We start from the raw sequence: 17,057 nt of genomic DNA on the forward strand, positions 1-17,057 counted from the left end.
GAATAACAGTACTCCTTCTGGGCTTATTGTGAGGAGTCATTGAGATAAAAACAATTAAAGGCTTTGAACAGTATCTGACAGAAAACACTTAATAAAAGTCAGCACCTTAATATGTCTGCTTGTGGTATTCAGGAGTGAGATTGATTTATCTGTATTCAGTTTCGTCTCGCTGGTTTGATTGACCTTTTCAGACTCTGAGAGTCATTTTGCAACCCGTTGTGCATTTGAAGTATTCATGATCCCCAGCTTTTTTAGTTATATTAAGTTTGGTATGTGTGACTTTTGTATCTGCCTAGTCATCCACAAAAATGTTGTAAAGGTCCTAGCTCCTTGTGTTATTAGTCATCTCAGCTGCCATAACAAAACACCATAGACTAGGTGATTAAACAGCAGAAGTTCATTTCCTCCTGGCTCTGGGGGCTGGGAAGTCTCACGTCAAGGTGCTGGCCATTTGGTTCCTGGTGAGAGCCTTTCCTGATGTGCAGATGGCAGCCTCCCCGTGTCCTCACGTGGCGGAGCGAGCGCTGGTCTTCTCCCAGAAGGGCCCCAGCCAGGTGATCGCTTTCAGCCTTCATCATTTCCTCACAGGCCCTCTCCAAAAACGGCCACAGGGGGTTGGGGCTTAACATGAATCTGGGGGCACACATGTTCGGTCGATAACACTACATGTTACTGGCAATGATCCTCCAGGTTAAAATTGTTTAACCAGTTACTGATCCACCTGAACGGCCTCATACCTGTCTAGGTTGCTCCATCGTGTTCACCCACGTGTGTGAGGCAGCTTCTGAAGCTTGGCTCCAGTGTCTGCATGTACCCCAAGTCTATCAGTCTGAGAAGTTGGCAAAAAGAATCTCGATAACTTACTGTGAGGTGTTTCTTGGGAGCACATACTAGGGTCTGCTAATTTTTTTGTGCTCTTCTGCGTCCTCACAAACCCAGATAGTTATTACTAGTTATTAGTTAGTTCCCAGCTAAGCATCACAACCAATGATAATTAATGATGTGATTAATACCTTCGTTTCCTAATCTAACAAACTTTATCTCATTTTCAATTCATCAAGGTAAGGTAAGCGTTATTTTTCTCTCAATTTCACTTTCCCATCAGAACAGCTTTGCCTTCTCTTGACGTGCCGTGTGTTTGGGTAAATGTTTGAAATTACATAACGATTTTAGAATTTCCTTTATGATTTCTTCTTTGAGTCGGTTATTTAAGAGTGTGTTGTTTAATTTCCAAATGTTTGTGAATTTCCCACATTTCCTTCTGTTACGATTTCTAATTAATTCCGTTGTGGTTGGAGAACATGCTTTGTGTGATTTCAGTCCTTTTAAATTTGCTGAGGCCTGTTTTATGACCTGACATGATCTGTCCTAGAGGCTGTTTCAGGGGCGCTTGAGAGCGCTGCTCTTGTTGGGTGCAGTGTTCTGTACCTGTCCCTTAGTCCAGTTCGGTTAGGGTGTTGTTCATATCTTCTGTTGCCTTGTTGGTCTTTTGCCTAGTTATTCTGTTCATTATTGCAAGTGGAGTATTAAAGTCTCTAGCTATTCTAGTTGAATGGTCTATTTGTCTCTCCAATTCTGGCAGGTTTTGCTCATGTGTTGAGTCTCTGTTGTTAGGGCTTGATGGATCGATTATTTTATCCTTATCACATGTCCTTCGTGGTCTCTGGTAACAGATTTTGTCTTGAGTCGGTTTTGTCTGATGTTAGTATAGTCATGCCAGCTCCTTTGTTACTGTCTGCACGGTGTGTCTGCCGTCCTTTTACTTTCAACTTGTTCGTGTCTTTAAATCTGAAGTATATCTCTTGTAGACAACATATAGTTGGATCGTGGTTTTATTACCCTTTCTGCCAATTTCTTCCCTTTTGGCAGAGTTTTATCCATTTATGTGTAATGTAAATACTGATACAGTAGGATTTATTTTAGCCATTTTGCTCTGTTTTTTAATATGTCTCAAGTGTTTTTTGTTCTTCTATTCCTTGTTACTGCCTTCTTTTGCATGAGGTATTTTGTAATGTACTGTTTTAATTTCCTGGTTTTTCCTACAGTATTTTTCTCATGGTGTGTGGAGTTTCCCTTCCCCTGGGCACATTGCCCTTCCAGCCCCTGATGTGCTCACCAGCCTGAAAACTCTCCAGATCTTGTTGTTCAGGAGCTTTTGTGGAGCTCAATCTCCAGCCCTCCACTTCCCAGGAGGGCAGTGATGAGACGGAGAGTCCCAGCCCTCTGGTCACTAGGTCTTTCTGGTGACCAGCCCCATCCTGACCAGCCCCAACTGAGGCCCTAAGTTACCTCCGTGAGCATAAATGCAGGTGTGATCAAAGGGGGCTCATTATAAATAACAAAAAGATGCTCCTGTCACTCAGGAAACCGCACAGGCTGCAGGACAACCCAGGATGAAGACCAAATAGATTTCTTTCTTTACCACACCAACTTAATTTGATAGTATACAAAAAATGTACTCTACCCTGGCTCTGTTCTCCCACCTCCTTTGTGCTAGTTTTGTCATGCAGATTACGTTTTATACATGGTAAGCTCATCAACAGATTTATGATTTATTGCGTCAGTTGTCTTTTAAATCAGAGGAAAAGAGTTGCAAACAAAGATATACTGTCTTATATTTACGTGTGTGGTTACTTTTACTAAACTCTTTACTTTTTGTGTGGATTTGAGTTACTGTCTAGTGCCTTTCATTTCAGCCTGAGGGACTCCCTTTAGAAGTTCTTGTTGGCAGGTCGGCTAGCTGCGAATTCTCTGTTATACACTGTTATAATTGTTACTGCATGTAATTTTGTTTTTCAAAGAAGCTTTGAGGAGAGCCAGTATAATTTATAGCATTTATTGTTTTAGCCTTCTCATTTGCCATTTCTGGTTCTCTTCATTTGTTCCTGTGGATTTAAGGTACTATCTGGTGTCTTCCTTCCTATGCTACAGCTTTGCCCTCACCCATCCTGTGCTGTTATTGGTAAGCATTGCACTTCTGTATATGACAGGCCCAGGAATACAGTTATATGCATACTGTTTCATACAGTTGCTTTTTATGTCCGTTAGAGAAGAATAAGTATACGTTTGTGCCTTCTTTTATAATTACATAATCACCTTTACTGGTATTCTTTATTTTTTCTTGTGCATTTGACTTACTGTCTCGAGTCATTTCCTTTCAGCCTGAAGCTCCTTTAGTATTTCTTATAAGGCAAGCCTGCACCAACATTTCTTAGTTTTCATTTCCCTGGGAAAGTCTTAATTTCACCTTCATTTTCAAAGAATAGTTTGCTGGATATAAAATTCTTGGTTGGTGTTCTTTTCTTTCAGCACTGTGAGTGTCATCCATCTACCTTCTTGGCCTCCAGGTGTTTGGTTAGAAGTTGGGTGTGTATCTTATTGGGGATCTCTTGTACGTTATTAGTTGTATTTTCTTACTTAAAGATTCTCTTTTTTTGTTTTTCAGTGGTTGGACTATGGCTTGTCTAGATGTGGATCTCTTGAAGTTTAGCCTCAGGTTTTTTGAGCTTTGGGATGTTTTTGGCCAGCATGTTCTTTTGTTTCAAATGTCCCTTCTGCCCCCTACTTGCTCCCTCTGCCTTCTGGGCTCTCCTTACGAGTATGCTGGAGTGCTTGGTGTGTCCACAGGTCTTTCAGGCTCTGTTTGCTTTTCTTCGTTCTTTTCTCTCTCACTTCTGCAGACTGAATAATCTCAGTTGACCCGTCTTCAAGTTCACTGATGTTTCCGCCTGTTCAAACTGCTGTTGAACCTTTCTAGTGAATTTTTTATTATTTTGCTTTTTGACTCCAGACCTTCTGTTTGGTTCTTTGTTACAATTTTTATGTCTTTGTTGTTGTTTGTTTGGTTAGACATTGTTCTCATACTTTGGTTTTGTGGACATGATTCCCTTTAGTTGGTTGAATATTTAACGTGTTTGTCTGGTAAGTCCAGCTTTGGGTCTTCGTCCGGGATAGTTTCTGTAGACTGCTTTCCCCCTGTCTCTCTTGCCATACTTTCCCGTTTCTTTACATGTCTCTTTATTTTTTGATACTGGACATTTAAAGTAATATAATGTGGGATTTCTGGAAATCAGATTTACCCAATCCCACCTCAGGGTTTGCTGTTGTTGCTGTTTGTTATGACTTTGCTGGACTAATTGTGTACTGTCTCTGTCCTTTGTCATCTGAGGCCACTGAGGCCTCTGCTCAGTTGGCTTAGTGGTTTCCTTTTATGTCTCAAACCAGTAAGTCTTCCCCTCTTTTTGGAAGGACCGTGCACCTCTAGTAGGGCCTGCCTTTGGTGGGAGGGACCCTACACCTCTAGTGGCGCCTGCCTTCAGGTTCCTGTAGTTGACAGCTGTGTTAGTCTTCACTTCCTGCTTGTTCTGGGCCTCAGGTCAGCCAGGGGTGAGAGATTAGGGCCTTCTCTGGTCTTTCCTGTGCACGCACACAGCTCTGTACATGTGCACGGCCTTCTGGATCCCCAGGAATTTGGGAGCTCTTCAAAGCCCCCTGTGGACATCTTATCACCCAGATTTCCTTTTAAGTTTTTGGCCAGCCTCTTGTTTGCCTGGACTGGTATAGCTGCCTCAGGTTAATGTTAAATAGTTACTGCTGATTGTTTTCAATGAATGCCCTGGGGATAGATCTTTTCTCACCCGGTGGTCTCAGTCAGGTCAAATAAAGACAGGCTGTGAGTGGGACTTTTCCAGAGAGCTGCCAGATGGGTCAAATAGTGACAGTTCTCTTTGGGGTGTTTCAGGAGCTCCAGACTCATTCTATTGTCTCCAGTGGCTGCTAGGCTGCTGGTTTTCTAGGCTACTGTGGAACTGGGAAAAGGGAGATGGGAATAGGACAAGTTAAAACATCACAAAGTTTGCGGTTCTTACTGAGACTTGGCTGTTTTCTAGAGTAAACACTCCTCAGATTGTTGTAAGCCTTTGGTTAACTTCCAAAATTCTGAAAGTTTATTTTGACAACTTTTGGCAGTGTTCTTGTTGCTCTTATGGAGGAGTAGATTTTTGGAGGTCCTTACCTTGCCATGTCAGAAGTTCTTCCTCCAGGTAAATACGTGTAGAGGGTTCTTCATGGCCCTTCTGTAGATGGTAGACTCTTAACTTGAGTCGTGATCTACATTAGAACCAATGCGCATACCAACAGTCAGTATTTATTGATGTTCTCAGATCCATCCTTCTTCAGTACTTGCTCTGTGCCTAGAACTCTTTATAGGTATGAAAATAGAATATGCATGACATAGTTCAGAAGTCTTTGGTGTAGAACTGATAATAACTGATACACTGGGAGTCCATACAGGGATTGCCATTTGGGTTAGAAAGTCAGAAGCAGCTGTGTAAAGGGAAGTGGGATTTGAACACAGTCATGATGCATTAATGTGCTGAGCTGATAAAGGAGAAGGAGAAAGACAGTCTAGGCTGGGGCTAGAGGAGGGCAGGCAGCAGAGACACGCCCTTCTGCTTCAGAGGGTTTTGTGTTTGTTTTTCTGCTGTAGAATAATGAAAAATAAAAGTGACTAGGTTGCTGATAGATTCTAGAAGTGGCAGCTGATTAGTCTAAAAATCATTAGACGTTCACTAAATGAAGTGTTAGGGAAAAAGTAAACACTGTTTTTGGCTATGTTTGAATTATTTTGCAGACAAGATTTGAAGTTGATAAACTTTATAATTCAGCAGGAATTAATTTTTCGTGTTGAATATATGAAATTTTCCAATATTTTTAGGTGCCATTTGCCAATGCTCTATATCGGATTAGAATACGGATTGACCAATAACTCAAAATTGGCTGAAAGATTCTTTGGCCAAGCTCTAAGTGTTGCACCAGAAGACCCTTTTGTTATGCACGAGGTTGGAGTGGTTGCGTTTCAAAATGGAGAGTAAGTACCACGAGGCAACACCCATTCAATGTCCTTTTTGTAAACAGAGTGAAACCTCAGTCGCTAGAGCATAACATGTCCGAGTGACTCTCCAGGTGATTTTTATTTTTAAACGTGTACATTTTAGGAGAAGGAGGTGGACATTTAAGAAATAAAACAGAAAGTGTTATATTGGATTTCTTTAAAAATGCCGAACCCAGATGCTGGTCCCCTCAGATCTGGGCTTCCACAGGCTCTTAGTTCCAAGGCTGGGCATTGCTGCCAGCTCTGCCAAGTCACTGAGCCCCTCAGGAGGCACTTCAGAATCCTTAGTCATCTCCTTGTTGATTAGGAGTTGGATTCATACAGTTGAGAGGGATTTTCCACAATTTTGAAACAAAAATGTTTTCTGTTTAGTTGCCAGTTAATCCAAAAATTAAAATAATTAAATGGCCCAATCTCTGAGCTTCCTGGTCAATTGAGGCATTACTCCAGCCTTGGACATTTATAGAATAAGTAATTCACTGTCGTACTCAAAGAGAAAAATATCTAGAGTCCTTTGCACTAATTATACATAAACTTAAAAACAGTAAATTAGTACTACTGTAGTGCTCTAAAAATTGGGTTATCTAGTATTTATAAAAGAAAGTTTGGGGCTTTTTTATAATGTGTAGTAATAATTTTAGTATACTGTCAATCTATTCGTAACCAAGGGTCGGCCCCTAGGTGCTCTCATGTAGGCAGACGTGTGTGCTCCCAGCTGAGGTCAGCAAGGTGATGCTCTGCCTTCTTGTTTCCATTCTCACACTGTAAACAAGTGTGCTTTTTGCAGTCTATTTTTTGCCACATTTTTGTGCTTTTTGTTGGCGATTTTGCTGTTTAAGATGGTCCCAAAGCATAGTGCTGAAATGCTGTCTCGTGCTCCCAAGCACAGGAAGGCCACGATGTGCTTGGAGAAAGTACACGTGTTGGGGGGCTTTGCTGAGGCCAGGGTTGTGTGATGTTGGCCGTGAGTTCAGCGTTAATGAGTCAACAGCGTTGTTGGACAAGCTGTCATTAAACAGAAGCGCATATAGGACAGGTTTATGCTGAACACTTGGTGAAGTGTGACCACGGGTTTGTAGGAAGCTGAGCCTGTGCTTCTGCTGGGAGTGGTGGTTAGCATTCACCACAGCAGTGTCCACAGTGGCTGCGTCGAGCGCCATCCCGAGGAGAGAGCCGCTGTCTCCTGGAGGCACTGCCATGAGGCTAACCACTCATCTGACATGAATCTGAGTTTCAGTAAACTCTTTACAGAAGCCGACCTCATTTATTTCACTGTTACTAGAAAGAGACATTAACATTTTTGCTTAAAGTGTTTATACTTGCTAATTTTGAATAACCTGCAACCTTTTTTCCTTCTATTTTAGATGGAAAACAGCAGAAAAATGGTTTCTCGATGCTTTGGAAAAAATTAAAGCAATTGGGAATGAGGTATTCTTTGTAGTATCTATAAATAGACACATACTCCTGAGTGTTTTTACTTTGAATGAGAGAAATAGCATAGACGAACAGTCATCTTGCCTGGAAGATAATAGCCTGATATTTGTCATAATGAATGTCTGTCAGTTTTTGAATGGTCAGGCAGTCAGCTGTTGTACTACATGGCACAAATGAGTTTGTTTCTAAGGGGAGACCAGTGTCTGCTGTTTGCTTAAGAGACTCTGGTTTTGGTGTGTGGGAGCAGTCAGAGTATATTTGATGATTATTTGATGCAGGGAATATGTGATGGTTAGTGGAAACTGTTGGGAACTGTAGCAGGTAACAGAGTATGTCCTTCTCTGGAACTTAAAAGAGCCTCATCTTTGATTAATGGGTAAATAAGTAGTGGATCCCACTTCTGCAGGAACAGGGCTAGATGTCATTCCAGTTCAGACCTGTCATTACTCTTCCTTACCTTGTACTTAGTATGTATGTGGATCTTTCAGTGTTGGAAATGTTTAGCTAGGTTCTGTTGTATGAGAGATGTACTCCATGAATTTGTGCTCTACGTGGATGTGTATACATTGGTATTATTTTAAAATAATGACAATTTTAGATACTGTAAACTTCTGTAGGTAAGGATTTGCATTTTGCTGCCCTTCTGGTTCCTGATTCATTTTATTCATAGCTATATTTGGTTTAGTCTGTTTGATCGTCACTTTCCAGCTTCATTCTCTTCCTGTGTGGGCACACTGGCCATGGCCCACATCTTCCTTGGCTGCTAGTTCCTCTTTACTGAGACTCACACAGCTCCCTTGGGGTCCCTGTCAGGTGGCAGTCTGCCTGTCCCCATAGACCCAGCTGTGTTTATTTTGGTCTCTTCTTTGTCATATGAACTTAAAACACTGTATTTCTGTGTGTTTGCACATATATGTTTGTAAAGCAGGTTCTTCCACAGCTCACTCTTGGGTGGTCTGGATAACATGTGTTTTTGTCAATATAGGGTTGCCACTTAGCACTTTGATAATTTTCAAAGAATTGAATACCTTAGGACTTTTCTACTCAACTTAGACCAGCTGTACCAGCATCATCTGGGAGCTCATTAGAAGTGCAGAATCTCAGATTTACTGAATCAAAATTGCAGTTTTAGCAAGATCTGCAGGTGATTCCCATGCACAGAAAAGTTTGAGACATACTGTCTTAAACCACACTCGAATTGAGACGATCTTCCTTGATGACAAGGCACTTTGGAGTCTTACAGAAATTTAAAGTAATGGTTTTAAGTACAAAAGCACAATACTATTAAAACTGTCAAAATGCCCATTAAAGAGTTATATGAAGAGGAGGGATATGGTTTAACTTTAGTTGTAAACTGCAGCAAATGTCAGAATAGCCACAGGAGAGCAGTCATGCGTAAGAGTCGTAAAGGATTTGTTTTCATTCACGTGGGTTGTGCCTCCTGGAGCCCCACTCAGAGTGGAGAGTAGAGATTGTGCTCGGGTCTGTTTATTCAGTTCAGACTTATTTAATGCGTGTCGACTGTGTCCTGAGCTCTGAGCTAGGCGTTGGCAGGCAACAGGGAACTGGTTGGTATTACCTGCCCTCAGGTCTGTTGGGGAATGCGGATAAGTGAATTGGCTGTAATAATACAGTGCACAAAAGGGGCAGTGCTTGAGGAAATAGAGGACCCACACCGGGCAGTTCACCCAGATTCGAGGGTGGTCAGGAAGGCCTTCTGGATACAATATCTTACACCTCGGTCCTAGATGAGCAGACGTTAGCAGGCAAATATGAGGAGAAGGGTGTTTCAGGTGTAGAGAATGGTGTGTACAGATTTCGAGCTGATTCAGTATGGCTTGGATTTTGAGTTCACAGAGAATGTCAAGAAATGGGGCCGGAGAGTTAAGAGTAGATCGTTAAGGACCTTGAAGAAGATGTTAGAGTTTGCACCTTATCCTGAGGTGGTGGGACAAGAGCACAGTCAGACTTGTACGACTGGGCGCAGACAAGGCTTGTTAATGGGGTTGGAGTTGTGCCGAGGAGGCTGATAAACAAGCCTTTGTGCTTTCTGGGGTCAGGGATGACACGGGTGCTGTGGACTGAGTGTCAGGGCACTCAGAGGTGTGTGAGTTTGGGGAGCTGGGATGGCAGGAGAGAGAGGAGAAGAGTTTGGCATGTGGCACATTGAATTTGAAGTGCTTGTGAGATTTCTAAGTGGAAATATTTAGTAGGCAGATGGAAAGCTCTGGGCTGGAGATACAAACTTTGAACAACTTCAGCACAGGTGGGCTCTTTAACAGAGCTGGCTGACAAAATAATAGTCCTCAGGCAGGCTTGTTGAGTAGGAAAGAAAGATGGAAAAACCAACAGACACTCTTGCCTAGTGCTGTGCAAACACCAGGAGAGAGCCCAGCTCACACAGATGTGTGAAATGATGCGACAGGCCAAGCTGAGAGGTGACGTGTGTAAATCACAGGCTTGATGTTGCTGTGTTTTAGGTGACAGTTGACAAATGGGAACCTTTGTTGAACAACTTGGGGCACGTCTGCAGAAAACTTAAGTAAGTGAAGTAGAGCATTTCCAGAATATTCTTTGTGACTAAAAGTTTACTTAATTTTGTGTAGCCTTTTCCATATTTTTGTTTTATGAGATCCTCTAGTTTTCTTGTACTTGGCTTCTGAGCTATAACAAGCATCAAAATAATTATTTTTTTATCTCTGCTGATACAGTTTTATTTTGGAAACTTTAGAAATTTTAGTAACTTTTCTTAGGTTATAAAAATGTTAGTGTTTAAAATTAGTTTAGAAGAATTAGGACAGTAGGATCTAATGAAAACCACATCTGTGTTCTAACTCACTGTTTTCCGCTAGATACCAGTTTTGTGCTGTGATAAACAGGCAATGATTAAAAAATAAATTCTTTGGTTAAATAAGTTTGGGAAAGTCTAGGTTACTCAAAATTTAATAGGTTTTTCTATTTCAGGATTTCTTGGAGTCTTTATTGTGCATTATGAGCTGTAAATTTCCCAAACTTTATTGAGCGCAAGACCTTTTTTCCACAAAAGATTTTACAGGGCAGGTATTCAAGAGAGCTTTGGGAAGTGTGTTCTGCCTTAGGGCAGGACTCTACAGCTGCCCCTGCTGGGAGAGGTCTGTCTTCCTGTGAAGGAGGCCTTGCTATTGGTAGGGCACAGGCCCAGGAGTCAAGGATTAGGTTCGGTTGTAGTCTCCTGCCAAACATCGAAAGGACTACAGCTGATATCCCTGCAGGAGCCCCTCAGCCAGCTAGGTGAAAAGGCAGGAAATGCATTTCCGTATGAGGGGCAGAGAGTGGCCGTGAGAGGCCATTCCAGACGAGGCTGTTACTCTGGTATAGGAGAGCGTTCCTGTGTTTTCAGACGACGAGAACTCCTTGTAGACGTAGGAGTTTAGTGCTTTCCCTGTGCCCACTGATTGTTTTCTCTCTTCCTGTTCTCCCCCTCCTCTCACAGAAAGTATGCCGAGGCGTTGGACTACCATCGCCAGGCACTGGTGTTGATTCCTCAGAACGCCTCCACCTATTCTGCCATAGGCTACATCCATAGTCTGATGGGCAACTTCGAAAACGCCGTGGACTATTTCCACACAGTATGTCTTTTGTTTGTACCTGACTTTAAAGCTGGTTAACATTTACCACCTCTTTTTTTTATTTTTGAAAAGATCTTTTCTGGGCAATGTTCGTTACTTTACCATTTTAAAATTCTCCAGGCGACCTTGTGTTTTATTCTTTTCTTTGCAGAAAAAAACACGTGCATGTTGTGCAATCCTCACCGAGGTAGAAACAAGTGGGAGACTTGTCCTAAGTGTGCACTGAGCCCCGCAGTGTCCAGGATTAGCATCATGTCCAGGCAGGGGCTTCAGAAGTTCCTCTCGCACAGTGAGAACTCTTTGGGAGCTCCACTTTTTCTATTTGTGACTTAAAATCACTTCCCTTAGGTCGCTTTAGTAGATGAACAAAACAGTCTGTGTTCAGCACAAGGAAAGAATCTCTCCTTAATCTGTGCATCTCATGTCAGCTCTAAGACACCATTAATAAGCAGGATGACCACACAGAAAGTATGCTGCCATTTAAACTTTAACATAGTTCTTTCCTATCACTTATTTTTTATGTACTCAGAAAAAGTACTCTTTTGGACGTATTAGGATATAAATTTTTATCAGGAATCACTCTAGTACCTACATGAAAAAGAAAATACAAGTGAAATAGTTAAGATATTCAGCTCTTCACATTCAGAGTTTGGTTCTTCTAAATCACTTTTGTACCAGGTGGTCAATATCCCTGTTTTCCCAAAATAGAGCCCTCGTGCCAACACCCACACCCCCTCTTGACCCAGGTTCCTCCCAGCTGAGGACATTGGCTTTGCCAATCTCGTCCTGCCAGACAGTGTCAACAGGAGGGTTTTAGGTGATGACCACAATTCATGTATCCTCTTGGAGTGTTCCTCATGCAGCTTGTGGTGCAGCGTGTGCTGTCACTGTGGCCACCAGGCCCATGCTGTCATACAGGACACCTTGTCATGGCTGCAGCCATGTGACAGCAGTGGTAAGAAGCCACCAGCTGTGAGACAGCCCAAGTTCAGAAGTGTTAGAATTTGAAAAATTGTGGGTCTTAGAATTGATGAAATAACAGTATTTGGAGAAAGAGATACGGTCTGAGAGAGAGTGTGATATTTCCAAGATAAATTCGTGAGTGATGTATTCATGACTCATTTTCAAGGGTCAGTTAGAGATTTTCAGGTGAGGTGAGGTCCTGAAGGTGCCCTGTGACACCCAGAGTGTCGAGCTCATCAGGTGTGGGCCATGCAAGTGTCTGGTTTCATGGTCTTTCAAATGTGTGATTGAATCCTGTATAATTTACTGCTCTTGTGTGATGGAATTAATACAGAAGGTTCAGAGGCCTCTGTGTGGAGAGAGAGTTCTTAAGTCTTCTTGGGGGAGGGGATTCGAAACATAGACACAGAGGAGTGAGGGGCCTGCAGCTGCCTGCACACGCTCCAGCAGTCCTTACCCATGGCCATGCTCATTTGAACTGGGCCCTTCACAGCCTCCCTTACCCACCCTGGAGTCCTTGGAATATTTTGAATTGAATCCTGTGGGAATATTCTTAAACAAAGGAAAACGAAATATGTTTTTCTTGTAATAACGACATTGAATTTTTTCTGGCAGGCCCTTGGTCTTAGGCGAGATGACACATTTTCTGTTACAATGCTTGGTCATTGCATTGAGATGTACATTGGTGATTCTGAAGCTTATATTGGTAAGATTATTATTATTGATATTATATTCCATGTTTTAGATTGCTGTATATCTCTGTTTAGGTTTCTCAGATTCTCACATAAGGTTCTAAGTTTGTCTTTCTAACCATTCTAACTACATTAATATCAAGAAACTCCATTTATTTTGTTGGAACAAAGCTATAAGAATTAATGACTCTATCCATTTAGTTTAACGTTCAGTACTTGCTAGATGCAAAATACTTTTACAGAACATGTGTGAAGAGCACTGTGATATACAAGAGTCAATCTAGTTGCATTATAGAAAAAACCTTGGAGACATTTTTCTAATATACAAATGAAAGGGCTCTGGCTTTAATATTTCATAACGCAGGGTATAGCATATGAGTCTTTACATTTCAGGAGAATAGTAAGTTGGCTTATATTCACTCTATAGTGCCATGTAATTCTTTAAAAATTTTCTTAATGATAAGTCATAGAGAAGTTTGGATGGAATTGCTGTACTTGGGGACCCATTTAGTTATACACATTCTGGGGTAAAGAGGATGCAATGAGGTGAAATTTGAGATCTGGACTTTAGGGTAGGCAAAGATTTCTTTAACAGGATGTAAAACTATAAGAGGAAAAAAATGTTAAATTAGGCTTCAATAAAATTAAGCACTTCTTTTCTTCAGAAACACTACTAAGAGGGTAAAAAGGCATGTCGTAGACTGGAAGAAGTTACAAAACATAGACTTGTCAAAGAACTTGTATTTAGACTACAGAAAAATCCTACAAATCAATAAGAAAAAGTTCAATCAGAAGTAAGCAAAATACTTGAAAAGGAGCCTCACCAAGGAGGATATCCAGAAAGTCATAAAGCAAATGAAGGTGCTCGAGATCATTACTCACAGGGAGATGAGAGTAACACGCGAGAATGACTAAAGATTAAAAATACTGGCAGTACCTGGTGTTGGCAATGATACAGAGCGGCTGAAACTGTTGTGTATTATTGACTATGGGTGGAGTTATAAACAGGGAAAACCTCTTTGAAAAACTGTTGAACGCGTCTACTAAAGTTAACCGGGCCTATTCTATCTATTCTGCCTAACGAACCACTCCAGCCCACAAAGATGTCTTACTCTCACAGTTGTGTGGGTTGGTTGGTGGCTCATTTGCTGGTCTCATTCACTTGTGTGGCTGCGGTCAGCAGGCGCTTGGCAGGGCTGCTGGTTTCAGAGGGCCTCGTATACAGGCGAGGACAGCTGGCACAGCTGGGTCTCTCCATGGGTCTTTTATTCCTGGCTTCTTCGGAGCATGGTGGTCTCAGGTTTCTAAAGGACAAGAACTACAGTTTTAAAACCTCTTCAAAGCTGGAAGTTGCACAAAATCACTTTTGTTACATTCTGTTCATCAAAATGAGTCATGATTAAGTGTAGAATCGGTGGCTGTGAAAGGGCATGAGTGCTGGTAGGTTGATTAGGAGGGTGTTTGGATAGCGGTCTACTCCCAGGTATATGCCCAACAGAGACAAGTGCCTCGGTAAGCCAGAGTCTCACAAGATTGTTCACAGCAGCTCTGTTCATAATAGGGCCTAAATGGAAATAAGCGAGTGTCCACTAGTAGGAGAATGGAGAAATAAGCTGTGGGACTCAGACAGCCTCATACAGTAGAATCCTACAGAATTAAAAGGACTAACTACTGAATCATGTTGTAACATAGGTGAATCACTAATTTTGAGAAAAAAAGAATAGATCCTGGTTAATTCCATTTATATGAAGATTAATAAGCAGAACTAATCCAGGGCGATAGAAAAATCAGATCAGTGGTTACTTCTGGCTTGAGAAAGGGAAGTATTCACTAGAAGGGGCATGAGGTGGTTTTCTAAGGGCTGGAAATGTTCTGATTTTGGTGTGGTGGTGTTTGTGTTGGTATGTACATAGGCGAGAATTCATCCAGCTGTGCACGCTTTACGGTTTGTAGATTATCGCTCAATTTTTAAAGGTAAAAAAACAAAAAAGAAACTTGAGCTCTGACATCCTAAAGACCCCGGGGTGAAATCTCGGCTCTACACTCAGTGGCCTGTGCCTCTGGGCGGGGCTGAGCCTTCATTTCTCATTTGTTCACTGCAGAGTGACACACAATTCCTACAAAGCTAAGTAAGGTCTGGAGATACGATACTGAGTAAGAAAGGCATTTTCCTGCCCTCACTAAGGTGTAGTTCTTACAGAGGAGGTTTCCGAGTGTGTTGTTCATTACGTACTATTTTTACTTTTTGGTTTTTTTATTGAGGTGCAATTGACATATTAGTTTCAGGTGTACAACATAATGATTCAATATTTATATATATTGCAAAATGGTCACCACAATATAACATCTGTCACCCTACATAATTAGAAATTTTTTCTCATGAGAAAAGTTCTCGTGATGAGAACTTTTAAGATGTACTCTCTTAGCAACCTCAAGTGTGCGATATCGTATTATTAACTATCATCACCAAGCTGTGCTGTTTTTATTTTTAGAAGGCTTGCATGTCATTATCTGTCAAAGCACCTGTCAGTGAAAGCTATCAGTTTGAACTGGGTAAAATTGCCATTTTATTTATGTCAGAACTGATTGAACCTAATACACCTATAGGAAGTCTCTTATCCATTATTCTTAAAAGTTTTGGTGGCAGAAAGTGTGTTTCCCTTCTCTGTGGTTTCTCTGTGCATGAGACCCGTGACCGTCCCAGTGCGAGATGCCAGCAGGCAGCTGTCATCCGTGGCGGCTGAGAAGTCCCCCCACGCTCCTGTTGGCCTTCAGGGGCTCTGGACATAGGGTGGCTATTGAGCCCCCCTGGGCTGAAATGGCCTGTGTTTCTGAAGTCTCCCCAGCAATCTCACTCAATAAGAAGGAGAGAAACAAGAGGAGGGAAACAATTGGAACATTTTCCCCTGAGCTGTGCTTGAGTTCTTAAAGTACCATTTGACGTAGATGACAGAGGCCCTGTCATGTAACGATGGAAATGATGGGTTAATGATGGAATTTCTTATTGTATTCTTCTTGTGGTATTTCTTTTAGGAGCAGACATTAAAGACAAGTTAAAATGCTATGACTTTGATGTGCATACGATGAAGACACTGAGAAACATTATTTCACCTCCCTGGGATTTCAGGGAATTTGAAGTAGAGAAACAGACTGCGGAAGAGACAGGGCTTGCACCCCTGGAAACCTCAAGGAAAACACCAGATTCCAGACCCTCCTTGGAAGAAACCTTTGAAATTGAAATGAATGAAAGTGACATGATGTTAGAGACATCTATGTCAGACCACAGTACGTGATTCCAGATGGGCCCCAGTTCCGTTTGTCGAGAGCAGGTCCGTGTTTCCTCACAGCTTTGTCATGTCTTAAGAATTTCCCATTTCTCACCCTGAATTCAGACTATACCTCAGCGTTTAGGAACAGAGACCTGCCTTAAGAGACTGGATTGCATGCCTTTGCAACAGATGTTTTCTGATCCTACAAAATAGTTATGTGTCATGGAATAAAGAAGGTAAACCATCTATTATGTCCTTTTTTTTCTTTTTCAGTAAACTTTTATTTTGGACTAATTTGAGATTTACAGAAAAGCTGCAAAGATAGTACAGAGCATGTCTGTCCACCCTCAGCCAGTTTTCCATGGCTAACGTCTTGCGTCACCCCGGGGCCTTTGGCGTGACTAAGAAACCCACCCTGGCACATCACTAGCGACTGGACTGCAGGCTCTGGTGTCAGCAGTTCTCCCGTGAGTGCCCTCTGCTGCCCTGCACCCATCCAGGGGCCACGCCACACCTAGTCATCCCATCTCCTTAGGCTCCTCTTGGCTGTGGCCGTGTCTCCGATCCTTGTCTCATGACCGGGGTGGGTTGAGAAGGACTGGTCATATGTTTTGTAAAATGTCTCTAAATTTGAGCTTGTTTAATATATTTCTCGTGATTGGACTAAGGTTATGGGTTTTTGGAAAAAATACCACAGAGGTGAAGTAACTTTCTCCTCACGTTGTGTCCTGGGGTATATCATGGACATCATGTCCTGGAGTTTATGCTGTGTGGGAACTCTGCTCTCTGTTCCATCTTTCTGTAAACCTGAACTGCTGTAAGAAATTAGGTGTGTATGTATACAGGTTTAGGTAGCTAGCCATTTTAAACATTTTCAAGAGTACAATTCAGTGGCATTTATTTCCAAATTTTTTTCATCACCCAAACAGAGACTTTGTACCCATTAAGCAGTAACTCCCCACTCATCCATCCCCTCCAGCCCCTGGTAACCTCTAATCTACTGTCTGTCTCTGTAAATTTGCCTATTCTAGATAATTTCATTTAAGTGGAATCATTCAATATTTGTCCTTTTTGTGTATGGTGTATTTTACTTAGCATAATATTTTCAAGGTTTATCCATGTTGTAGCTTTTATCAGAACTCCATTCCTTTTTATGGCTGAATAATAACTCCATTATATGTATATATACCACATCCAC

General features: G+C 41.8%; 1 protein-coding gene across 2 annotated transcripts in view; it reads left to right on the forward strand.

Annotated features, from left to right (window-relative positions):
- CDC16 (cell division cycle 16) overlaps positions 1-16,105 on the forward strand; it is a 29,374-nt gene extending 13,269 nt beyond the window's left edge. For both annotated transcript variants that reach the window (XM_023621909.2, XM_023621911.2), the window contains 6 exons: positions 5,717-5,869; positions 7,258-7,321; positions 9,808-9,869; positions 10,800-10,935; positions 12,514-12,604; positions 15,624-16,105. In XM_023621909.2, the coding sequence (XP_023477677.1) occupies positions 5,717-5,869; positions 7,258-7,321; positions 9,808-9,869; positions 10,800-10,935; positions 12,514-12,604; positions 15,624-15,883 (766 nt within the window). In that variant the 3' untranslated portion in view covers positions 15,884-16,105. The remainder of the gene's footprint in view (positions 1-5,716; positions 5,870-7,257; positions 7,322-9,807; positions 9,870-10,799; positions 10,936-12,513; positions 12,605-15,623) is intronic.
- The last annotated feature ends 952 nt before the right edge of the window (positions 16,106-17,057 follow it).

This window comes from Equus caballus, chromosome 17, assembly GCF_041296265.1.
Source record: "Equus caballus isolate H_3958 breed thoroughbred chromosome 17, TB-T2T, whole genome shotgun sequence".
NCBI classification, from domain to species: domain Eukaryota; kingdom Metazoa; phylum Chordata; class Mammalia; order Perissodactyla; family Equidae; genus Equus; species Equus caballus.